This window comes from Hippoglossus hippoglossus, chromosome 19, assembly GCF_009819705.1.
Source record: "Hippoglossus hippoglossus isolate fHipHip1 chromosome 19, fHipHip1.pri, whole genome shotgun sequence".
Taxonomy (NCBI): domain Eukaryota; kingdom Metazoa; phylum Chordata; class Actinopteri; order Pleuronectiformes; family Pleuronectidae; genus Hippoglossus; species Hippoglossus hippoglossus.
In genome coordinates, this window is record NC_047169.1 from 15,099,780 (window position 1) to 15,126,282 (window position 26,503).

The window sequence follows — 26,503 nt, forward strand, 5'->3', positions numbered from 1 at the left end:
TGAGAAATTGTTTTATTAAGCAAGTCTCCATGACAAAACTGAAAAACCTGACGAGTCCTTTGATTCCCTCCTTGTAACAGTTATTTGACTCCAGCAGCGTTGTCCTGAAACTGACCTCAGTCACACATCAGCGTGTGTCGTCCTCTGTTTCCCTTTGTGTGCTGATTATCTGAGGTGGAGTCTTTACGTCTTCTTTGATGGTATATGTGGGTGGGGCCAGTTCCTGGACTGGAAGTAGCCTCTGAGTCCGTCCAGGTCCAGTGGAGGGAAGTAAGCTCCGATGCGTTTCCTCAGCCACCACTTCCCCTCTGCTGCGCTGGCACTGCCCGGCCGGCTGAACTTATACCTGAAATGTTCCCCTCGCACCCACCTGAGAGGGACGAGGACACAGGGGAGTGAGGTCCAAGGAGACATAAAGCAAAACTCTACAACGTCTTCAGCTTCACAATTACTTTGATGGTACCTTTGCATCCTCTGCCCCCTGCTGGTTGAGATGCCACATTACCTTTGTACTCATGGTGTCCATTTTTTTTCTCGTCTCCTCAGGTGAACTGTGTTTGGCTGATTAAGAGGAAACCATTAGAGGAAGAGCAGGAAGTGTCACTCTGTCTGTTGCAGCAGCAGCAGTGGCCTGCCCAGCATGTTGTGTTTATTATTTTGTTTTCTTTTTTCTCTGATCGGTCCGGTAGTCAAGTTTTCGTGGCTTTCTTTCTGTCAGGTTCAGTTCTGATGTTGGTTTAGGTTAGAGGAAGGTCCCCAGATCCTACGACCCTTTGTGGGTTGGTCTGTGGGCTTTTCCTTCTTTTGTTTTTTTTGGCCGGCCCATCAGCCCTTTGCTAATCTTTGTAAAAGTTTGTAGTTGATTTCTCTTTAGTAATAAATTTAGATTGTTGCTGCTTCTCTCCAGCTCCTTTACCTCTTTGGGCTGTATGTGTGCATGCAAATGTCTGAGTGAGAGTCTCAGGACTTTCTGCAGACTTTCTCCCACCCACGCCCCCGAGTATAAAGTCTGCAGAATGTCTGGAGTCGATGTGAGAACCCAGCAGGAGATCCAACACTCCACAGACGCAAAAATGAGAAAAATGTAAAGAATACATGTAGAAGACACAGACGCTGATGTCAAGAGTTTGTGGTGATAAGAGCAGACGCAAGTGTCGATGTGCTGTAAACAAAAACACCTGATCGCCGCAGGAGAATTAATACGTTCCTTCCTGCCTCTGCATCGCCCATCTCCTCGAAGATTTCTGTGTTGTGAACACGTCTGAGTGGAAAATCTCCTGCTGCGTTGTTCATGTGTAAAAGCCAAACTCCGGAGAAAGTCCAGACCCAATTTTCTGGACATCCTCCAGTGGTCACGTCTGAAAATGGCTCGGGTGAAGGCCAACATCCCGGACAAGCCCCCAAACCGAATACCATGAGTTAAAAGTTTATGTGGCATCTCAACCAGCAGGGGGCAGAGTATGTAACAGGACTAGGGAGAATGTTTCCTCTTCAATCACCAATCCTCACCCTGACCTTCTGTTCTTGCTCTATGTAACTTAGGTGAGTGGGTACGATCTCCTGTGACAAATGCGGAACTGACAGGTCAGAATCAGGTCCAGGAAATACAAGAGTAATACTGAACTGTAGATCAGACTTAGAAGTCATTAAAAAACTGTGTTTATCTCCAATATTCCCCTCATCCCTCCCTCCAACACCAAAGGATGACAGATAATGCATTAATTGCACCAGGACTTTAAATGTCCACTGACTTCCTGTTAAGTTAATACTGCTCTCCATTGCACTTTTAGATGACATGGATGTGCCTTAATGTGTCTTATCTTTTTAAATGTGAGATCCACCCTAATCTGTAGAGAACGGCATTTCGCTGTGATGGAAATGAAAGATAAAGTTGAATCTGAATCAATAATAAAGATTGCACAGTAGAAAGATGCAGTGCTCTGAACTGAGCTGCGCTCGCTGTTACCTGGGGGGGTCTCTGCCATGGAAGGGGCTGTGGTCGAGCAGGGAGAGGACGGTGCTGTCGTTGGAGAGCAGACGTCCGGCGATGTGGATCACCCACTCACTCTGCTCGTACGTCTGCACAGAGAGAGCGAGATTAGGTGAGAAAGAAAGAGGGATAGCTGATGAACAGATGAAGGCTCAAATTATACCCAGTATCTCATAGTAAGAAGAAGTTGGAGTAAACATAAGGAATTACTGCCCCCTAGTGTCTACATAAAGCAGATTTGTTGTTAAAAAATCAAGGCGTGCAAACCTGGAAGGCAGCAAACCACATGAGCCAGTCCAGCCGGTAATGATACGGCGATATGAGGCACGGTCTCTGGTAAACATCCCCTGGTTTACACAGGAACTGGTACTCCTCCCAAACTGCTCCAGGGTCCTTGGGATCAGGACTCAGAGTGCCCTGGAAAATCACTTCGGTACGCTCCTTGGTGATGCTGGGGTGTGGGGGGGGGGCAAACAAAACAGGATTAAATAGTAATTAAAGCTGTGAGACGAGGGGTCAGGGTTGATTTCTACACATGTAGGACTCAGAACATGTATAAGAGAAGAGACCAATCACAGTGTAATCCCCCATTCCCTTTTTAAAAGCAAGGTGGAGGATTTGCCAGGCAGGAAGAGAGAAGACTTCTCTGCAGTGGAACCAAACGAGATGAGATAAAAAGTAGAAGGTGCGACATTCTCATGCATTTAGTGAAGTAGTAGGGAGGCAGCTTCTACTACTAACACCACAACAATAGACATTCATTTAGTCATTTTAAAATTGTCTATCAATTTCAGTATCAATTTTAGATTTAATTTCAGTATTTTTTTTTTACGTGTTTTAAAGCCACGTCCCACTCTGTGACCTCTGACCCCAGGATTCCCTAACCGTACCTGCCAAAGGCCCCGTAGGTGTTGACGATGCGCAGCAGGTCAAAGGAGGTGTTCATCACCTGCCTGGAGCTGAACAGGTTCATCACCACTGGGACGCTCAGGCAGCCAATCAGAATGCCCAGAGAAATGTTCACCACCCGACGTATCCACATACCTAACACACACACAAACAAACAATCAGGCTCCATCAATACTAAATATTCAGACCAGAGGGAAACTGGAAACTGCTTATGGGTTTGTTTGTGTTTCACAGATCAGCTTCATCTATTACACACACTTTCTACAACGCTCTGAGCCAAATTTGTCATCATTGCTCCCTTTCAGCATAAAGGAGCTGCTACAATGTTGTTTACTTGTGAAATCCTGTTGTCTTTTCTATATTCCTGGATTTCAAAAGGATCTTAGAGACCCAAAAGAAAACTGCAATTACAGCTTAAATCATATCAATTTATTTGTAAAGCAAATAAAAAGTTGAGTGAGGTGCTATTCCGCTAAAATAGGGGAGATATGTAAACAGATCAAACAAACTCTTTTAAAAGCCAGTGTCCCCCCTGGCCCCCCCTCCTAGATCCGCTCCTGCTTGTGAACTTTCACAAGAATGAGCAGACCTTTTTCCGCTGCTGAGAAGTCTCCTTTCTTTACTACCGGACAATTCTGACATAACAGCAATCCATCAAAGTGTGCAGCTCGCTTTTAAAGGGAATGGGGGACAGGTACGATTGTTCTCCTACACGCTGCAGCCAAAACACCAGAATGATTCACTTCCAGACGAATCACAACCCTTTTGTACCATGCCACCGCCACCGCCACCTTTTTCTCCACTGTTCAACTCGCAAAAGTAGATTTGGGCACGATCTAAATGCGCTTAAAACCGTTGCTCTTACATCGTTAAAATAGAGCCCTGTGTGAGTGACCACTATAACACTTGTGGAAAAGCTTTGCCAGTTAGATCATAGGGCGGTGGGTATTGACGAACGTTGGCTGAGTCTCCATCAGTTCCTTCCTACCTGTGTCTGCCTGCTTATCCCGTGCATGGTAAAGACATCAACATAATCCACCTCAAACCTATTACACTAAAATGGCCTTTCTGGGTCTGTTCAAGTGATTAAAACTTGCTCACACTAAAAAGGTACAAACCTATTTTTTATTCAGCATCCTCCAATAAATTAGTCACTAATGGGTCCAACGAGACCAATTACTGAGAGGCCACTCTCACTCTTTTACGACATTTTAAACAGTGTGTGCTGTAAAAATGTAAGCGACATCACATTTAATTCCAATAAACTATATGTCATACTTTTCCCAGCTACTCAGCTGTCTAAGTGTTAATCCCTTTTCTTCCCAGAATTCCCTCTCCAACATGACTAGATCCTCTTCTTAAACCATTAGTAATACCAGCGAGAAATACCTTTCGTGGGTTTGTGGGTGCGTCCAGCTGCCTCGTCGTTCTGTATCGCCAGCACCGCCTCTTTGGCTCCGCCTCCGGAGCGAAACATGAAGCCAAGGGATGCGTCGTCGAAGCAGGCCAGACTGGGAACAATGGTGAGCCAGTTTAGGAAACTAAGGTTCCCGCTCAGGATCAGAACCGCCTACAGCACAGAAGATAAAGCAGAGAGAAAAGACACAAAGCTAGCACAGTATGTCGGGAGAAGTGCCTACATAATACTTCAAAATGTTTTCATTATATAAGAAGTGATTCACTTTGGTAGGACAAAGTATCCAGAGGACAAGCAAGTATTGAACCTAGCCTGTTTATAAAGATGGATGAAATGACAGCTCCCTAAAAGTGAAGCCAAATAATCTTGATCGTGTGTCTGCTGCAGAGCTGCTACGTGAGGTTTGTGATATGATCACTGGATTTCCTTGAATGAATGTAGGTCTAAATACAAGGAAGCTAAGCTATGAAGCCATCCTACAATAACAATAAAAACTTTGTTGATACAAATAGCATAGCATCATATAACCAATTAAAACCAATTTTACCGGAATAACAAGCACTTGAACAAACATCTCGGTGACAAGAACTACCTAAAATGAGGGGGGTTTAATGACCTATACTGCAGCCAGCCACCAGGTGGCGATCAAGACACTGTGGCTTCACTTTTTGAATCATAAACCCTGTTGGTGAACTGCATCACCTGGAAAAGGATCTGGATCGCTCCATTGACCATGCACATCCGCCTGCCCAGGAAGATGAAGAGAGGGACAACAAGCTCGACGAAGTGGTTGGACAGCGTCTCGAAACGATGGAACCACCACGGGGAGCGGTGCATGTAGTAGGACATGGGGTTGGGAACTGGCTGGGTCTGGAAAGAAATGGAACGGAGGAGGAGAACAGGGGAGTCTTTGAAGTCAGTATTATGTTACCTGATATTTGTCAGGAGAGGGTTTGACCACATAATCAAGAGTTTGAATCAACTAGTGCAGTGGTCGTTCTCAACCTGCCTGTTTCGAGTGGGCTGTTCACTTGGCCTTTGTTGAAGCTCTGGAGCTACTTCAGAATTATTTCTTGACATTAGTGATTCCTCCTCAAACAGTTATACGATAAACTGTCACTTTTTTTGTGCTGGACGTTGTGTACAGAGCTTTTTGTCCAAATCGCAGGAAATTCGACACTGCATTTCCTAGGGTTATGAAAACCTGTCAAGCGCAAAGCAGATAAAATGAAGGGTCCGCGTGATATGCATTCCACAGACAGACATTATGAAATGTGATTGAAGACTAGTGTCTGATTTGTTTCAGTATTTGCCACCAAACATTTCCTCTGCTTTACTTTGGCACAAATTTCTTGTCTCAGCCCAGGTTGGGGAGCAATTTTCTGATGCCACATGTTCTAAATAAAGATGGAACTTTATTTAAATAAAGGAAACCCCACCTACACACAAAAAAACACTCAGAGGTCCATACAGAGCTGTGCAGTGTTTGTGTACGTATGATTAAGTGTGTGTGTGTGTGTGTGTGTGTGTGTGTGTGTGTGTGTGTGTGTGTGTGTGTGTGTGTGTGTGTGTGTGTGTGTGTGTGTGTGTGTGTTAGGTGGTCGCACGCAGACGTGTAATGGCTGAACAACAGTGCTGATGTGGTGAAAAATAAATACAGCACATAAATAGGTGGGTTAAAAAGAAAACGGAAAAGATTGTTGGCACGCTAGTCTATACACTCATTGTTTTCATGGAATGGAAGAGAAAAAAGCGAGGGCGTTGTTATTTAACCTATAGCAAACCAAAACACCTCTGGAAATCCAAGGGCAAGGAGCCTGCAACCTCAGACAACCAAACAACCCCACCTGGCCTGCAAATTAGCTGCGTTACAACAAACAAACCAAAGCAAACAAAACGGCAACGGCCGAAACGCACCTACGCAGCCCCCTGAGAGTCAGGAGACCTGCAGTTTCTCTCAGGGCTGAAAGGGAGCAGTGTGTCGGAGGGGGTTAATAAGGCTTCACCTGGCGCCAGTGGCTTTCTGCGTGTGTGTGTGTGCTTGTGTGTGTGTGCTTGTGTGTGTGTGTGTGTGTGTGTGTGTGTGTGTGCGTCCATTGCCAGTATGGCCGTTGACAGTTGAGATCGGAGCAGGTCACATAGAAAATGGACCATTAAGTATGATTTGTTTGGTGACGTACATTTTCTACTACACTCGATTTAATTACATTTTTAAGAGCACAAAATAGTGGTCACCATGTATTTCTCCCATTCCAGGGTTTAAATCAAAGCTTAAAATCGTGAATATGCCAATTCTAGAGACCAAGCTAGTGCTAGCATGAGAATTAACAGCAAAGCCCTCCCTCTCCCTGCTCTGTGAGGCTCGTGGAGGTGGAGAGAAATAAGCCTGCCATAGAGACATTTTCCAGATCCTAATACTGGCTTGAAGCCTGATGGGAGAGGAGGAGTATACCTGCAGTCTAGTGATACCCAGGAGCTCCCACCTGACTTTAACCCCCTCTGATTGGTTAGATCACTCAAATAACTTGACAAGGGCTTATCTTTGCACTGCTGATATCCGCTGATCAATGAATCTGGGGCAAAGACGCAGAAATGATATGAGATATATGGCTTTTTTAACCCCAAAAAAATGAGGAACTACAATGCCAACCATTGCGGTTTCAGTCTACATATAGTATTTTCCAGGCTCAGAAGCCCACTGTGACCTTTGACACCTGAAATCTGAATGGAAACTAGTCAAATTCTAAAGAAATTCCATTAAGGCAGATTATCATGTTCAAGAGGCGAAAAACATATTTTCAGAGGCCACCTTGACCTTTGACCCTCGACCAACAAGATCTAATCAGTACACAATCTGAAGACATTCTCTTAAGATATTCCTAAGATGTTGCGTTCACACGACCAAAAACGTGTTTTGTAAGGTCACAGTGATCTTGACCTTTGACCACCGAGTTCATCCGTGAGACTAACTGACAAATTTTAACAAAGTTGTTCCTGAGATTTGTGTTCACAAGAATGGGACGGACTGACAACCAGAAAACATTATGCTTCTGGCCACAGGGAGTATTATAATGAAGAATCATGAACATCCACTGTAATGTCAAACAAAAATAGATTGCTAACATTAGCCATTAGCTTGCATGTATTGATCTCTACGATGATGCCTTTTATTGTGAAACCATACAGTCATCTTATTAAAAGGTTAATCTAATCTATTTTCAGGCTCTTAACACTCATCAGCAGCTCTCTACATGTTGAACGGTTGCACATGTTGAAAGTTTTTTTCCCAGACTGAATAAAAAGGAAGGAAACCTGATAGCTCCAATTCATATTTGAGGTATATTATTCCTAATTTACTTCCATATGTCACAGACATTATATTCTTACACTGAACTCGCCATCCAGCCCCACAGCAGCCAGAGTATTTCAGCATGTAAGGCATTCCCATTACATCTTTGACAGTGTCAGTGTCTATATTGTATTTTAATGGGTCTGTCAGCTCCAGTCATGGTAAATGGTCTTTATCTATATAGGGCTTTTCTACTCTTGTTGACCATTCACACGCACATTGAGTTTATCTATGCAGCACTTTCCCTATCATACCTCGGTCACACACAGGGGCGTTTTGGGGTTCAGTATCTTGCCCAAGGACACTTCGGTATGTGGAATGGGGGAGACAGGCATCAATGGTTTGTGGATTACCTGCTCTACCACCTGAGCCACAGTCGCCAGGCCATAGGTCCATAGGAGCCAGTGGATTCCTTTCTATGTTAATTAGAGAAGGCGGCCCCTCTGCAGCCTCCTCACGCAGAGCAGAGCAGTGCAGGTCAGAGCAGTCCAGCGTCCCACAGGGGAAAAACAAACAAACTGGATTTGCAGAACCTCATGCTCCGTGTACGAGGCTGACGATCTACTGAAACCCTCCACAGCGGTTACTGTAGTGTGCTGCCACGGTTTGGTTTTAGCCGTCTTGTCATCAGTCAGCAGACAAAGCAATGTTTTGTACATCTGGATCAGTGCTAAGACGATCAGAATGTCAAGGAGAGTAGACCTTTGGGAAACTCAAAAAACAAGACTTTTAGAGAATCAGCCACAAGAATGATTTACAATAATAGTGCACTGTAACAAGTGTCATCTGAACCTGAGATTTGATAGTTTTGGTGAAATGTTTGGTTCTCAGGGTTTATTGATGTGGCGTTGCTGCACTTCCCAGAGTTCAGCAAACAGCTTTGGGTTATTATGTTGGGAACAATCTGAGTTTCTCTTGTTTTCTTTGTGACTGCTCATGATTGCCAGCCTCCTCCTTCACTGTTGTTGCATGTGGAAATGTCAAAACTGTACGTTTGTGTGCACCATAAGGTTTTTCCCAGGAAGAATGACACAGACACACACGTACTTAAAATACATCAACGTAACACACACACACATACATACACACCTCGTAGTGGTAGTCCATGCAGGTGAGGTCTGTCCAGCATTTGTCCCCTCTGATTTTAATGAGACCCTGGAAAAGACAGAAAACACAGAGAATTATTTTTACAACAGGGAATACATGCAAGAAAACTAAATAAATAACTACAAATACAGCACTGTGGCTGTAAGCATCCGCCAAACAGTGCAGTTTCTATCTGCATAATGTTTTTCTTTCAGGAGACAGGTAAAGGTCACCATGACCTTTACCTCATGTAATTAGTTGATATTCGAGTCCAAGTGACAACTGATCAAAATTTGAAGAAATTCCCTTGTTCTGGATATATCACATTCAAGAGGCCAGAGACATGTTTTGTGAGGCCACCGTCACGTTGCCCTGTCACCTTTGACCACCAAAATCAAATCAGTTGATCACTGAGTCCAAGTACATGTTTGTGCAAAATGTGAGAGGATTCTCTTGAGGCACTGCGGGTATATCCTGTTCACAAGGCAGAAAATGTGCCTTATGAGGACACGGTGACCTTGACCTTTGACCACCAAAATGTCGTCACACAGGCCGAGCTGATTGACACAGACGTCCTGCATTCAGGAGAAAGAGTTGTTGGCCTCGTGCATAGCTGCCTGCATTTAAAACCTGTTCAAGCCTTGGTGAAGGTCCCTGACTGAAAGCTCACAATTCAAAAAGATATTTGAATGTGCCGATGCTTTTTTTCCCCCCTCATTCATAGAAAGAAAAAAGAAAAACCAAATATAATTGATGTGGTGTGTGTGTATGTGTGTGTGTGTGTGTGTGTATGTGTACTACACTGGCCCCTTGAGCGCCTCCAGCCGTGCTTGCAGCTCTGTAAGACGGCACTGAGGCCCAGCTGTGCTGTGATTAGCATGTTACGCAGCACATTACAAAGTGGAGAGTCACACTTCAGGATCAAATCTGAAAGAACAAATCTAATTTGCTCTGCTGTCTGAACACATCATTAGCTTTTCTCGACCTTCAGCGCTCTCAGTAACAGCTCACAGATGTGTGGCTCTGGAAATTAGCGCGTATAAATCCAACTATACAAAGCTGTACCTAACTGGACAGGAGCTACCACTCCAAAAATAAAGCGAGTCAATAGAAAAACAGAAAAAAAAATCATAGATGGAACAGTTTCTGTAGGGCAGAATGTTGTTGATACTGACAGCAAGTGATGGTATTTATTCCGCTTTTTTCATATTTCAGTGTATGAGCAGGTTATTGAAGGTCAGTGCACAAAAATATAAAGTAAATTAAACCTATTTCAAAATAAGTCTCAATATGTCTGTGTGTATATTCCTTTCATAAAACAGAAAATAACACACAAGCAGATTACAGAGAAACGTATCCTCGGCCCCGTGCCTGTTTTTCACCCGACACATCCAGGCCACGAGACTGTCAATACAGACACTTCAGCCCGTCATGTGGTCGCCATGGAAAGTGGAATAAATTAACCGCTAACCCTTCAAACCAGATTTAGAAGAACCAGGACATTTCATGTCGTTTATGAGCTCGGCTGCAGCTGCTGCGTCAGAAGATGTCGCTGATGATCCAACTCAATCATGAGATCCTGAAATGTCATTAAATCTAACCTGATATTCAGAGCTCCGATATAAACGGAGCAGTCAGCAGAGTGTCAAGAGCCCTGGGGAAATGATTCCACGGGCTTCCTCGAGGAAAACCACCAAGATTAAACTGACAGTCTCTACAGATTTAGTTTCTACACAAATATAATCCTCTAAAAACTTAAATAAACTTGAAAAACTTGTATGTAATAAAAGTAAGTTGTAATTTGTGGACAGGTTTCTACTCATTTAAATGTAATATACAGGAAAACCGTCGATTCCATCACCAGAAGTTTGGCACGTGTTACCAAAAGGTTTTAAAAGTTCTATATAAACAAGTGAGGCAGAGACCACAAGTCTCCACTCACAAATTCAGATACACTGAAACGTTGATGAAAAATGCATGCGACGTGAGGTACACTCCATCATGTTAAATATGAGGGATTGGCCAGCAAAAGGTTTACCCTGGATCCCAACAATGAAAAGAGGTCTTTACATTTTTGAAAACAGGAACCATGGTAGCAGCAGCACCAGTATAAGTGGTTTTGGATTCAATAATTAAAGGAATAAGGGAATGGACTTTTTTCCCCCCAACATAAATCTCTAACAAAAATAAGCATTTCTTGGGTTAAGGCATTTAAGAAGTTACTTTTCATCATGAGTAAATGGATGGTTGGGTGTATCTTCTCAAAACACGCAGATGACAACACAATCTAATTTTCCAATAAGGGACTAAATTTACTGCACATCATACCCTATTTGTGACATAAGACATTTTAAATGTGTTTGTGTTCATGTGGTTCATTATTGGAATGAATTTGTTCCCGACTGGTAAAATTCTAGGGAACGCCTCCTCAAGTTGGAACCACATCACGGAGAGTCATCAAAAATATTGGTACACAAGTGGTCACTTTTAAACCAATAAATATAATTTTACAATCAGCTTTAAATAATCGCTTTTACATTACAGTTTTACGTTACACCTTTATCCCTTGCAAGCTGCATATCCATCTCTCACAAGGACCTAACACCACACTGTTTTGCCAATACAGATGTTTTTTATGATACCATGCCTACTTTTGAAATGATTTACATGCTTATGTCTGTAAAATCGGATCCTTTTTCTTTGCTCTTTGTTGTTATGCAAATATTGGAAAGAGGTGTTGAGGTGAACACATACATTTTTAAACATGTTTGTTTACAGCGTCCATGTTTTTTCCTAATGGATGCTTTACAAAAAAGACGTGATGTAAATAAATGTACGGGTTCTACCATTGTTGCGATGTGAAGGTTTGGAAAGACCCAGGTATGTATTTTACTCCATCTGCAGCATCACACTTAAAAGCAGATTCTCTGAGAAATCAAGAAGAATGTTGAAAAATTCTATATCTAGCAATTTTACAGACAGTGACATGGACAAATGGTGAAAGGCTGAGACACATGTGAACAAATAATCTGAAAATGGATGACTCTAACAAAGTGTTAAAACAGCGAGACCAGACTATTAACCCTTACAGAGCTGGGATCGAACTGGATCTTCAGTAACACCATTACAATTGATTTGTCAGGGTAACAAGAGGAATCCGCACGAAAAAGTTCAGCGTTCTTACTCTGCTCTTATGTGAACATGAACAACTGTATTTCAGATTATTTATTTAATGTTTTTGCAGCATCAATATCAAATTAGATGTAGTTTATCGTCTGATTACCCTCAGTCAGCTGCTGCTGCTACAAACAAGCTGCTGCAGCACAAATTAAAAAGGCCTCTGAGCAGCTAATGGAGAACAGTAATTTGTGTGTTATCTAGCAGATATCCATATGTCAACACTCCTGATTAGAAAAACAGATGGTCATTTGACATTTGATTTATTTGAGACTCTATGTTGGACAGCCTGCTGGGCCATTTCTCTGTGTGTGTGTGTGTGTGTGTGAGTGAAAGATGGAGGTTTGTTTTACTGAGCCCATAACTTCACTTATCAGATGGTGTTTTATCTGTTAGCAGATGTTCTGTCGTTAAAAGGCCACTAAAGTAAGGAGATTTACACTCAACTATTACAGCAGCTAGTGAAGCATAAACAGGAAAATGTAACGTCAATGCCTGTTATAGGGATGACACAGTTGATTACACAGTATACCTAATAATTAGTTGTACCGTTTCAAACTTTCATTACCATGGTAAGTTGGTTGATACTGTAACAGCAGGAGAGCTGCTACTGCACTTAATGTGACAAGTTGCCAACCTTCTCGCCTCTGCCTTTTTGTGTTATTTTACATATCTGACATCAGATTTGTTAACAAGTAGTTGCACGTGCACCAAGGTCACTCTCACATGAGAGATTTTGAGTGACAGGTACACAGAATTAAGAGTGAAAGACATGTTCTCAAATGAGAAGGAGAACTGTATTGCATGTCAAATCTGCAGCTGAAACTATGAGGTCTGAATGTCTGCGTGGACAGTAAAAACCTTTGTGGACTAAGGTGCCAGCACGTAATAGCTTGTGACAGCACTTAGCCCTGTACACACCAAGTTAGAGATCCCTGTTATTTTGAGAAGTACAAAAAACATCTGGTTCATTACGAAACCATGACAGTACAAATTAGAATATGATGGGCCGTCTGCACAATACTTTGTTCATAATAGGTGTTTTGTTATGAACATTTACCTATTTACGGTTTCGTTTAAACCTTCACTACATTACATCATGGGTTAAACCATGTAGACAGTAACCAGTCAGATAACTTGGAACATTCCTTAGCAGCGCTGCAACAAAACAGTCAAGAAACATGATGGCTGGACTCTGCAGCTCCCCCCTCATCACCTCATTTCCTGACTGACTGAAGAGTGCTTTGAAGTGTCCGCCAAGCTGTGTTGTGTTCACAGTCAAAGCCACAGAGTCATGGTGAACCGCAGTCAGACAGATAGACTGTAAAGGCTGTGACCAGGGCAACTTAAACACTGAGGGACCGTGCCAGGGGGGTGTTACTTTGCTTTACACTGCGAAGATGCTGCACAGTCAGCGGGGGGGGGGGTCTTTTCTCTGCTCAAACTTCGCCCTTTCAAACCACGAGAGCTCCGCCATCATAATCTCATGTAATCTCTGTTCAAAGCCCCTTCCAATTAAGCATTTGACAAAAGAGCCAAAATCCGAGGCAATTTATCAGTTCTTCAATGAACCGAGTCAAAGCCTCAATGACAGTTTCCTTTTGTTTATTGTTCTGCATCTGGAAGTGATTTCCTGACAGAATAGCATGTGAATGTTATTTGGATCTTTAACTTTAAAGTTCTGAATGTCTGACATTCCTGCCAGCGTCTGAATGCAGCATTGTTATAAACGACCCAAAAATGTAAATCTCATTGTGAAAATCCTCGGTCTGGATTATCACCAAAATGGAATCAGCTAAACCCACTGCACTGAGGTATTTATACTTATATTAGCCAGGTCTGTTAGTAACTTGTTGAAATAGTTTGAACACAGTTGGACAGGACAACACACATTATGTAATGACACAATATCACCCTCCACTAACAGTAATATGCTAGTGGATGGTGGGTGTTTATTGCAACATCGGGGTGTTGAAAGATCTGGGAATCCATGGACAAGCCCTGCGCCAGACCATAAAACAGACAACTCTGCAGCCAATGGCTCTGGATCAGGAGAAAAGATCCCAACTGGGCAGCAGGATATTGAGGACCCACACCCAGGTTTCATCAGCCTGTGGTGGGTCCGTCTTAGCAGAGGGTGTCTTGTGATTGGAAGATTGAAACACCCGATGACGCTAAGGTACATAACTGATGATCTATCACTCACTCTGCTGGTGATTCCTGATATCTGCTGTTGGTTGGCAACTTATCATCAAACTAGTGTGGAAGACCTTCAAATGTACGAGGGATATTTGCCATCTTGTCCTATGTTGAATGTTATGCCAAAAACACAGACTGTGCAAGGAGACCTTATCTTGGGGCCAGCTGTTGAAGCAGTTCTTCGAACTGTCATCCTGAAATACGTCCTGAAGCAGCTGCGGTAGTTCCAGCGCCTGAACCAAGTAGTGAGACTCTCTTCTTCTTTTGTTAAGTAAAAAAATGATCGTTGCACAAGCATCACTTTATTTTATCCTTATATTTTTATTAGCTAGATCATATTAGACTTAATGTGAACAGTCACATGGATGAAAATTCGCTATTCCGTGCCATTTATTCCCAGCGCCGTTGATTTGCACAGTCTGAAAACTAATAAAATATTATATTTACTGCTATCAAAGACATGAAAATTTCACAAAAGAATCTGGAAACCATCAGATATTCTTTGCTTGAAAATTGACTTTTAACAATGAATGATTTCAGATGAATTTTCTGTTTCAGTTAAAGGATTATTGTTGTAGAGCAAGTAAATAAATTACTAAAGTGTTTCTAGTAATGTTTAATATCGAAATTAATTTCTAATTACACAAACAGAAGGTTTGTGCATTAATGTGTATAATACAATAATATAATTGATAATATAATTAACAATCAAAAAGTAAAGAAACAAACTAATTATTTACTCAGACTCATTCATCATTCATCAGACTCATATATTCAATCATTATATGAGAACATCCCTGCAAAAGCTCAGTGGGATTACCTTTTGCTGTAAGTAAAGGTGACCTGAACCTGGATGTTTATTTTTGTATTTTTATATAAAGTCAAAACACATCAAATTAAATTAGCAACTTTTGTAAACGAATGGCTTTTATTTACTTCTGCCCTTGTATATTCATAACTCCATGCAAGTAAAGATTCTGTGTTCAATAATTCTGTAAGAATGGGTGCAGATGCATTTCCATTTCAAAGTCTCCAGACACTGTATCATGTCAGTTCTTTTTAGTTGTGAGGTGAACAGCTGAAAGTGAAGTGGAGCTGAGGTGCCACCCCTGTGTTGCAGCTCTCTTCATGGTCTTAATAGGAAAAACCTCACTGGGTTTGTGGTGGCTGCAGTGATTGGCAGATAAAACCCAGTCGGTGGTCTGACATTCACCATGGAAACTGTCAAACAACCAGACATGTTGTTTAGCCGACCATATAGTTGGGTTGGATTTCCAAATACTGGCAGAGTTTTATAGCAAAGCTCAGCTCCAAGAGTAATGGTCTAAAATCAGGAGGACAAACACTAGAATATCGCTATTGAGAAATTGGTACATTTCTTCACACTCTCTGTGTGTGTGTGTGTGTGTGTGTGTGTGTGTGTGTGTGTGTGGTGTGTGTGTGTGTGTGTGTGTGTGTGTGTGTGTGTGTGTGTGTGTGTACTAAACACGTCTTTCTGCTTGAATTTACAATATCTGCTTCCTCCATGTCAGAGCAGGGTCTCTCCACAGGGAACATGTTAGTCAAGGTGCTGCTGGCAGGACAGGGGTTTTAACAAATTACATTTGTTTTTAATAGTGTTTGACAAGTTCAATAACCGCAACAAGAAGTTTGATGCAGCGAAATAGGCAGCAGAAAGTGATTTGTTTGCAAACTCAGGCAGGAAGAGATTATTGAATATGAAACATATTTCATGATACTTTATTACAGAAGCTATGATGCATTCAGTCGTATTTCCATAATGTACTGTCTTGCAGGAAAACACAAACCTGAGTGATGAGATCGTTTTTGGCAAGACCAAAATAATGTCAAGCCAATTTGTAAGCTCTCTGGAATCGTAGGATACATTTTATATATTTTGAAAATGTTATACTCACAGCTCCTAGCATGATGCGGACAATGAGCCATCTGAAAGTCCAGATGCAGATGAGCGAGGGGGGACAGCGGCGAGGGACCTGGGACAGAGTCCAGACCGGACACAAGAAAATGGCCAGAAAGCCCGTCTCCAACAGCTGGCTCTCCCAACCTGGACAAATCAGCAGAATATGGACAGTTTGGTGCTTGACTGTCTACAACTTTCTATCAACTCACTGCTCTTTGGTCATGCAGTAGCTGTGTCTACATTCAGGGGCCGCATCCTTCCAAGGTTGCATTTCAAGACCGATTGCATCACAGCGCGACTAGATTCTCCCAATGCGGAGGCTCCTCCAAATGTGTCCTTCCAGCCCCAGGCAATGGAGGATCTAAATGGATCATTCCCACCCCAACATATCCCATGATTCATTGTGCTTCTGTGACAAACTATTTTTCAGAGAAAGAGAGGTTATGTGCCGGGCTGATTTATGTTGAGTGATGGAATCTATCTTTTGATATTTTTTCAGCAAAAATGATAAAACCGGTGAGCGACTGCCGTCCGGCTGAGGTTGGGAGACCTGTAGTGACAGGGGACTTTGCCACATGGTACATTTGTTGGCTATGAATGTTTGCTAGTATAATAATACATATACATTGGAAACCGCTGATAGTGATCGCATCAGTTCAGGACAACTTGATCACTGTAACCAGAGGAATTGTTGTAAAAATTTGTTTTGTTTGTATAAAAGGTTGTTTCTCTCTCTATGTTGGCCCTGTGACACACTAGTGATGTCACCAGGGTGTTCCCCGTCTCTCGCCTGATGTCAGCTGGGATTGGTTCCAGCTCCCCCTGTGACCCTCAAAAGATAAGAGGTTTGGACCATGGGCCTCTCTGCTCCTGGTCTGAATGGTCAGACACTACGCTCATGTAACAAACCTGCTGTTGTGAGAGAGCAGAGACAATAGCTGCTCCACAGTCCCAAAAGCACGAGCAGAGCAGGTGCGGGACGATAAAATAACTCACTGCAACACAGTGTTGTAGGTAGAGGACTGTGGAGGTGAGCTTGGTTCGTGCACTCAGCTGCCCCTGTTCCTGGTTCCCCAGGCTACAAAGTGTTCAGTGGCTTGGACTGTTTTGCTGTATTCTGTGTAGAGCAATACAAATAAATAAGATCACAGCTCTGTGTCGTGAGTGTGTAGAGCTGAGAGAACCCACCGCCATAACCATCTGTGTTACAAGGACGATATCACATGGCTCACGGATGCAGACAGCAAGCGCAAGGTGGATTTACATTGTTCTCCATAAGTGGTCATGTATTAAAAGACCTAAAATGAACCATGAAAATTATGACCCCTGGTCCATTTATTTGTTTGTATGTTTGTAAGCAAGATTACGCAAAGACTGCTGGATGGATTACCACAAAACTCAGTGGAAGGATGCGATGTGGGTCAGGGAAGAACTCATAAACCTTTGGTGCGGACCCCAGAATTTTTCTTTTCACTTTCCTTAACATTGTGAGATTTATTTCTACATTTTCACTGAATTTCCAGGGAATAATTCATGGATCTTGACTTCAAAGAAAATCTGGCATATTCAGGGAACTGATATCGATGAGTGTGTGGAAGTTGCTGCAGCTTGATTGGATTTAAGAGGACTGGGCCTTTGGTGGAGGTACACGCTCTCCTGAGTGATATTTAATACAGCTTTTGCATTGTGATGATTTCAGAGGATCATCAAGATAAATACAATTCATCCTGACGGGGAAATGAACCTCTCAACTGAATTTCATGGAAATCCGTCCCAATAGCTGTTGAGATGTTTTAGTCTGGACCAACGTGGTGGACTGATTGACACAGAGACATTTCAATAATTCCTAGAACCATGTCGCAGCATGACTAAACACAAAACCCAACATAATTTGATAATATTCAAGTTACCTTCATAAATGTAATATTGCAAGTTACAATTTTGTTTTAAGGGGTTCATGTGAGTGAAAAGCATTTGCCACTAATGCCCACAAAACACCCCCCCCCCCCATCTCTGGTTTATAGTCTAGACTTGGGAACGATTGGAGCAGCTTAGTCTGCAGACGTGAAGCTGCGCTGTCAGCCATATTGTGATAATAGCTCCAAATGTAAAGTAGAGTGAGGGAGAAAAAAAAAAAAAAAAATGTTTTTTTTAAGAAAGAGAAATACGAGCCACAGCTCCTGACCACAGACATCGGCCTGGCGTCTCTGACTACAAAGTCTCATTAACCAGTCAGAGAGCTGCCACTGACCTCGCCGCTCATCTGGGCCAGAGCCCTAACCTCGCATTTATACTTTCTTATTTCCTTCTCTCTCTGTCCCCCCTCTTGACTGTTGTATTCATGACGGTTTACTGGGTTCAACAAGTTGGGAGGTGATGTACTGTACATCAATGAACCGTAATTCAGTCAGTGACAGTGGGTTTTAACTTAATAACCGACAGCAAACAATCATAAGAGAGCTGGTGGTGAGATTTAGATTTAGAAGCATGAGCATTAACGTTCATTTATGTCCATGACTCTACAACTGCGTTCACTTAAAGGATAAAACCATACGTGATTTTTTTTTCTTCTTTGTGATCATCTGCATATAAAGTTCACTCTTTTTAGCTCTGATTTTGGTCTCCACCGACTCCTGAGAAATATATCTTGCTATTTAGCAGCTAAAGCTCCACAGGACTAATGGAGACAACACATGTTAATGTATACAATATTAATAAGAGCAGCTTAAAAACCTTCACTGACAATGATGTAGTGATTTATAGCATTTTAAGGATAGCATTTAAAACTGTTAGTCATTTACATATGTTCCCATATGAGTCAAGTACTCTACCAAAAATGACAGAAACAATCTTTAAGAAATAATTATTGGACATGTATTTTGATTTTATTAGATTGCTCCATGCCCCATCCACTAACATAGAGTAGGCAGGGTTTATGACCTATACTGCAACCAGCCACCAGGGGAGTGATCAAAAGGGTTTTGGTTCACTTTTGGGGAGCTGTAATGTCGTCAATCTTTATATAAAGCCTATGTTTAGGATCAATTCCCAATAGTATCTTTATGAGTGCCCATTTCAACCCTACTTGGATTAAATGATAGGACTATATAAGACATGTCCTCTTTAAGAGTTTCTAATCTAAACTTCAGTCTGAAGTTTGTAAGCGCACGTATCAGACGTGTCAAAAGAGCTCAGTGTAAATGAGACCTTAGTTTAAGGGGCCTTACCACATCCACTTCTCTTTTTAGGTGGAAAACTGTGTGAGTCACTTGGTGTGGATCATGAAGTTCACTTACCGAAGGAGTACCTAGAAAGACAGAGACAGAAGCATTCTTAAACATCATGAGATGAGAAAAAATGAATGTGAAGATTTAAAATTTTAGCATTATTACTATTATCTTCAAAGTAATCCTCTCATCTGAAAACCAGGGAATATATGACGTATGCAGAAAAGAAGATGAAGTTCTATATATTTGGTTGTATGTATGTTTTCTTTTTATTTATAGTTATTAATCATTACGATTACGGTTAAACTGTAAAATATCAAACCTCAATCACGTATCTTAGTCATAAGGGTTATATAACAGGAATCGTTTCCAGTTGTTTTTTAATATTGGCCGATGTGTCAGGATCAGAATTTTTGACTTTCCAATATCCATATCAGCATCGGCCCCCAAAAATTCATTTTGGTTTGCAAAAACTTGTTGTTGGATCAGTCCTTTAACAAAGGTTCTCATTTATTTATGGCAGTTAAAGCAACGTTTCGTACAATTATGGATATAATGTGTAAAAATATGAGCAGAAGACTGACTCCAGGTCAAACCAAAAGTGAGGAGAGTGCCTGCCTCCAGACTTTTAAGAACTGAGAGCCAATCTTGCTCTTAGCTGGAACAAGCTTTTTGGGCCATCCAGCAGACCAAAAAAACCACTGACATTCATTTCATGCTGTAGTGATTAACCATATTTTAAGGAAAGTATTTAAGATTCAAAACTGTTTTGAGACTCACCACAGCTGTCCCACGTTGACCAGCGAGTGGTAAAGCACCCACAGTGTCGCCATGATCACCATGTTGGCCATTCCCGTCACCAGCACAAACGCCGACAGAGCCATCCCGACCAGGGCAATGCCATCCAGGTTGGCATCCATATGGCTCCAGTCCAAGAACCAGAGGATGGACGGCGTGTACGCGAGGGCGGCCATGCCTATCTTGCCCCCCAGGTAGCGCTTGACGCTGTTGAGGAAGTCCTTGACGGGCATCAGACCGTGCTCACCTATCAGCTGCTTGTTCTGGTTGAAAGCAACGCTGAACGCCACCACTACGGAAAAAGAGGGAAATGTTTGTATACAATGAAAATCAACCTTTTCCACATCAGCTATTTGGAAATGAAATAGTAGGTAAACAAAGGTGTAATTACATATTGTTTCTAGTGTTTCACAAGTATTTTGAACAAGTTAGGAGAATTTTAACTAATCGGAGCATCAGTATGAAATAACTGAAAGGTTCAGTTTGTAGAATTTAGTGGTGAAGTTGCATGTTGCAGCTGAACACCCCTCACCTCATTCCCCCTTCCAAACATGAGAGAGAACCTGTGGCAGCCTTCAGTTGTCATAAAAACACAAAAGGTGTTTAGTTTGTCCAGTCTGGGCTGCTGTAAAAAAATATGGCGGCCTCCGTAGAGCGGACCCCCTTCAATGTAAATATAAAGTATTTAAATATAAAGGGTAAAGAAAACAACAATTCTTCACACACTAGTGAAAACATCACTAGGCTTATTTAATATTAAATTTCTGCCAATAGATCCCTTTCAACTAAATCTTACACACTGGACCTTTAACAGTTCTGCTGAAGAAGAGAATTAAACAAAGAGTTAACATTTCTACCAAGAAAGTTTGACAAGGATGTGTGTGTATTGTTATTATTCCGTGACATGGTGTCAACTTTACACTTGACCACGGACCACGGACAACAATTACAGCCTCATGGCAAATTGACAAACGTAAAAATAGATAAATACATACTGATAGCTGCAAACCTGTGTGTGTGTGTGTGGGGGGGGGGTTACCTCTAAATCATTTAATGAGAGGACAATAACTTCGTTGAGGACAATAAATAACGTGATGAGTCCCTCCACATCTTTTCTGTCTCTGCGGTGCAAAGTTCTTCTTCACTCACAGTAAATAAAGGCGACTGAGCGCAGCAGCACGATGCGGCTGAGCCAGTAGGTTCCGGTCTGTAGCGACCCCGGTGTGTGCTCCGTGCCCGAGCCCGAGTCGCTGTCTGCCGCATGTTCTCCGCCGCTGTCCCCGGTCTGTGTCTCCTTCTGTCTCCGGCTGTCCACACGTCTTCTCCTCACACCGCTGTCCTCACTGCTGGCCGCCATGTTCCCCGAGAACACGGTCATGTGACCAAACCAGGACCTAACAGACGCGGAAGTGAATTATTATACCGGTAATAATGGTATTAATTATAGTGTGAAGTAATTATTATTATTGTTGTTATTGTTATTGTTATTATTATGATGATGATGATGATTATAAGTATATTATTTTAGTGTTAAATAATAACAGTAACCATTTTAATGACAATATTATCATTATTTGTAGTAGTCGTAGTAGTATTGAATTATAACAATAATAGCAATTATATTGTTGTTGTTTTTTATTGTTTTATTTATAACTGATTGGGTAAAAAATAGCAAACAGAATAAATAATTATAAAGATTACTACAGCAGCTGTATGTGTATGTATGTTATTGTATTGTATTTATAATTATATATGCATACATAGTTTGTGAGCACATAGTTAGAGTCAAATGTAATTATTATTATTAATATTAATAATGATGATAATAATAGCCTACATTTATGAATTATTTATGTGTAAGCAGCATTTAATATTTTATCCTTACGAGAAGCACTTGTATGATTTCCTGCCTCTTAACTTGTACAAGTCAAATGCAGGTTTGACTTTTATTAAACAAACTCCTATAGCTTTATTTTTCTAAACATAATACTGATTACTTATATTTCTCTGCCTCCTCCTGCTTCTTGCCAAACTGGGAGGAACTCCGCTGGTCAAACCTTTGCAAAGGCCAATAGGACAACAGGGGTGGAGAGATGCAAGTGCCAAAGAGTGTTATAGAGCAAAAATGCGGAAAAATAGGTGCTCGTCAAACTCTGCTCTTGTCGTGCGCAAAGGAATGGAAAGTACGAGACAAAAAACGACTTTACTTCGTGGTGAGACAGTTTTCCGACTGCGCGTCTTTACGCACGGAGAAGGCTGCAGGAACTGAGTTGACGAATTCTTGTAGAATAACTTTTTTTTTTTACCGGGCAAACATGACAGAAGAGAACAAGTCTTTGGAGCATCCTTTCAGCCCGGCGGGCAGTGACAGCTCCACGACCCCGCACGGATCGGACACCGAGTCGCTGGCTTCTTCTGCGGGGCTGGACACGCGAGGGACTCCGTCGGGAATTACGCACAAGCCGGAGAGCGGCAGCAGCAGCGCGGAGGACGAGCGCTTCCCCGCGTGCATTCGCGACGCGGTCTCGCACGTGCTGAAGGGTTACGACTGGTCGCTGGTGCAGGTGCCCAGTCAAGGAGAGAGGGGGCTCAAGGGCAAACCTCACGTGAAACGGCCGATGAACGCGTTCATGGTTTGGGCGCAGGCGGCGCGGAGGAAGCTGGCGGATCAGTATCCTCACCTGCACAACGCGGAGCTCAGTAAGACGCTGGGTAAACTGTGGCGGTGAGTTTACTGGAACTCAACCAGAGGCTCAACTTCAGCCCAGGATGAGTTCAAGTTGGTGGATCAGTTTCAAGACTCCCAGAGTTTGTGTTTCCGAGCCAAAGCTTCTCCGCATCTTTTACTTCAGTATGAGAATATAGAAAAAAGGAACCTATTACATTTTGTACCAGTAAAAAATGTTGGTTGCAAAATACCTTTTCCCCTGAGCAATACAATACCACAAGTTGTTAAGTTGTGGCTCCAAAACTGGTGAGTTTCTAATATTTAAAGATATGGAGGCCCATTTCCGCCAGTGACAGAAAATTATTAAAGTCAAAAGTCGAAATTATGAGATAGTTACTCAAAATTATGAGATAGCAAGTTATAATTTTGAAAGATACGTTAATTATTTGTTTGATATTACGTTATTATTGTTTAGATATTAACTCATTATTTTAAGATGGTAAGTCAGTATTTAGAGTTGCTAAGTCATTATTTTAAGATATTTAGTCATCCTTTTGAAATATTAAGTCATTATTTTGAGACATTAAGTCATTATTTGTGTTCTTAAGTGGGCTATACAGTATTTGGTGCCTTAGTTACACTTCACCACAGCATATAATATAGTAAAATGGCACTCAGTGGAGCACATACCTCAATCAAGGGTTAGTTAAAAATGTAATCAAGCTGCACCAAATTTCACACACTCATAGATATCAGTTCTGTTACTATGCCTGAGTTTTTTGATGAATTGAATTGAATAATTAAAGTGCAATCGCAATTTTAAAGAAAATGTCCCCCTGAGCTGGATCCAAACCAGAATTTAATGGGTTCTTGCCTGACTCATACAACATCCTTCCACCAAATTGTGGGAATCAGTTCAGTTCTTTTTGTGTAATATTCTACAAACAAACCAATAAACAAATGGACAGGGGTGAAAATATAACCTCTTTAGTGGATGTAATACAGGGCAAACAATATCCTCACAGTGATATTATGAACAAAGTATCATTCAGCGAAGTAACAAAAATTACTTGCAGGTATATTTGAAGCAACTTAACTTATTCAGTTACTGACCCCTCTCCTCTTCAGGCTTCTCTCCGAAACGGAGAAGCGTCCTTTTATCAAGGAGGCAGAGAGGCTGAGGCTGCAGCACAAGAAAGACTACCCAGACTACAAGTACCAGCCTCGCAGACGCAAAAGCACCAAACCGGGTCTAGGGGACTGTAGAGCTGGACTGGTCCAGCAGCATCAGCATCAGGACTTGTTTAAGACAGAACCGGGGACGGCCAGACTGGCAGGGACAGGGGACGCACATCATCATTACCATCCCGACAGGACAGGTGAGAGACTGATCTCATCCGGATATGTTTATTTGTTTCATTGGGCAATGTATGGCAATTTATCTCTTTTACCCTTCTCCCAGGTCAGTCCCATGGACCTCCAACACCTCCCACTACCCCTAAAACCGACCTTCACATGGGGAGCAAACACGACGCCCACCGGCTTGTGGAGAGCAGCGGCGGCTCTGCTCCTCCGCCCAGCCGTCAGAACATTGACTTCAGCAACGTGGACATCTCCGAGCTCAGCACTGACGTCATCAGCACCATTGAAGGATTTGACGTCCATGAGTTTGACCAGTACTTGCCTCCTAACAGCCACAGCTCTGCTGTTCTAACTCCACCGGATACCAGCCATGTACATAACAACCCCACAGGAGCGTTCATCCTACCCAGCATCCACTCTCACTCCCACAGCAGCCCCACGTGGACTCCCAAAACTTCTCGTGGGACTTCCACTGGAATACCACCATCTTCTTCTAGCAGACATGAGGCCCGTGAGGACACCAACCACAAACCTCAGATCAAAACAGAGCAGATGAGCCCAGGTCACTACAGCAGCTCCTCCTCCTCCACTCCTCCGCCACCACAACCGGAGTACAGCTCCCTCAGCTCAGGCGCCTGCCCTTCCTCCACCACCTCCACGTCTTCCGCCAGCCAGTTTGACTACACTGACCTTCAGAGCTCCAGTCTCTACAGCGCCTTCTCTGGGTACCCTGCCAGTCTGTATCAGTACCCCTACTTCCACTCCTCCAGAAGTCCCTACGCCGCACCGCTTATCAACAGCCTGGCCTTGGCGCCATCTCCGCACAGTCCTCCCTCTGGCTGGGAACCACCGATCTACACAACACTTTCTAGGCCTTGAAGACGAGGATACAGTAAAATGGGTCATATAGACAAAAACTACACAGTGTGTTAAGTGTGAACATTTTGACCTCCTGAAGAGATAACTCAGAAGGCTTTCTGAGGCTTTGCATCTGTTAGCTGAATGGCTCATTAAATGATTTATTTTCTTGAAGAAAAAATTAAGAATAACAGTTTTTCATTGTTATGTCTCTTGACTAAGTAAAACGGTCTGTGAAATGCCATTAAAACCATCACAGTAGACTGAAATGTTCCATTAAACCTCCACACTAATGAAATTGTTTTTCATGCGTGAGTTGCTCATTATAGAGGCAGGGTGTTAGAGATTTAATGGAAGGTTTTTCCACACTTAATCTGGCTGAGTGAAACAGTTTCCTCACCTTCAGCTTCATATTGGTGGGATTTAGAGACGAGTGACTTACATTTTGATTAAAAGGTTTTTCTTTTTACACGGTGTGTGAGCGTTCCACAATCTTTCGCTATGGATTTATTCTTTGATCACCAAGAAAGCTATCGAACTTCCGGGACAGATTATGTCTCTTGGCTTTCTTTATGTACACAATCTAAGAAAAATTTTCCCCAACTGAAACAGTCACTAAAATGTCTCCCATCAGCCTGATAAAAGATGCAATAGTTTGCGATTTTGGGAAAATAACAGGTCTTACTGAGAGTTATGTAATATGATAAACTCCAATCTATTGCCTGCAAGCTAAATATAAGGCTACAATAAGCAGGCAGCTGCTAGCTTAGCCGAGCATGAATATTTAAAGCAGAGGCAAGCAAATAGCTAGTATGCTTTTGTACATATTAAACAATTCAAGGTAGAATATATTTATTAGCAAAATTTACCGGTGCTTGTTGGCAAAAACATTTTTTGGACAGTTCCAGTCTTTTATACTTATATCTTTCTGGCTGTTAACCAGAGGCGGATCTAGGATTTTTCTAAATCAGGGCCCACTATTTACTCACAGGAGACAACCATTCGTCCAATATCCATGTTAAATGTTTGCACTACAGCTCTGCAAAGCCACGCATCATTGAATATATTTTGTACATTTTTCAAGCACATTGTGTTCTTCAAAACAGTGTAGAAAATAAAAATTCTTAACAAATTGTCATATTTATTGTTAGCATTGTTAGTACGTGACTTGTGTATATAAAAAAAAATGTAAGGGGGTAAACAGATTTCTGTTGGTGCAAGTGCCCCCCCTGGCCCAGCCCCCGGATCCGCCCCTGCTCTTAGCACACAAAGCTGAGAGTGATATTGATTTTCTTATGTAGCCCTTGACAAGAAATGTCCCAAAATGCCCAAACTTTCAATTTAACTGCCGGAAACTTGTGCCATTACGAACTACACACTCATGAATTTGACCGCTTTGTAAGACAAATCTGAAATTGCCCACACCCCTTTAAGAAGTAGATCGTCTTGCAGTTGTGTGATGTGGGACTTTCTTACCTCTGTAGGAAAATGCCTTCAAATGTCATTTATTTACAAGTGTGGTAAAACTACACCCCAGTGATT

The 26,503-nt window shown here is 42.1% G+C and overlaps 2 protein-coding genes across 2 annotated transcripts; one reads left to right on the forward strand and one right to left on the reverse strand.

Annotated features, from left to right (window-relative positions):
* On the reverse strand, window positions 1-22,219 carry lmf1 (lipase maturation factor 1). Its single transcript, XM_034570650.1, has 12 exons — window positions 22,071-22,219; window positions 21,223-21,467; window positions 20,056-20,365; window positions 19,345-19,355; window positions 16,044-16,192; window positions 8,755-8,820; window positions 5,019-5,186; window positions 4,289-4,469; window positions 2,881-3,034; window positions 2,258-2,441; window positions 1,967-2,079; window positions 1-370 (listed from the first exon to the last, which is right to left on the reverse strand). The coding sequence occupies exons 2-12, from the start codon at window positions 21,449-21,451 to the stop codon at window positions 184-186; spliced, it is 1,752 nt and encodes a 583-aa protein (XP_034426541.1). The 5' UTR covers window positions 21,452-21,467; window positions 22,071-22,219; the 3' UTR covers window positions 1-183.
* sox8a (SRY-box transcription factor 8a) lies at window positions 22,090-25,547 on the forward strand. Its single transcript, XM_034570649.1, has 3 exons — window positions 22,090-22,798; window positions 23,870-24,120; window positions 24,204-25,547. The coding sequence occupies exons 1-3, from the start codon at window positions 22,167-22,169 to the stop codon at window positions 24,980-24,982; spliced, it is 1,662 nt and encodes a 553-aa protein (XP_034426540.1). The 5' UTR covers window positions 22,090-22,166; the 3' UTR covers window positions 24,983-25,547.
* The last annotated feature ends 956 nt before the right edge of the window (window positions 25,548-26,503 follow it).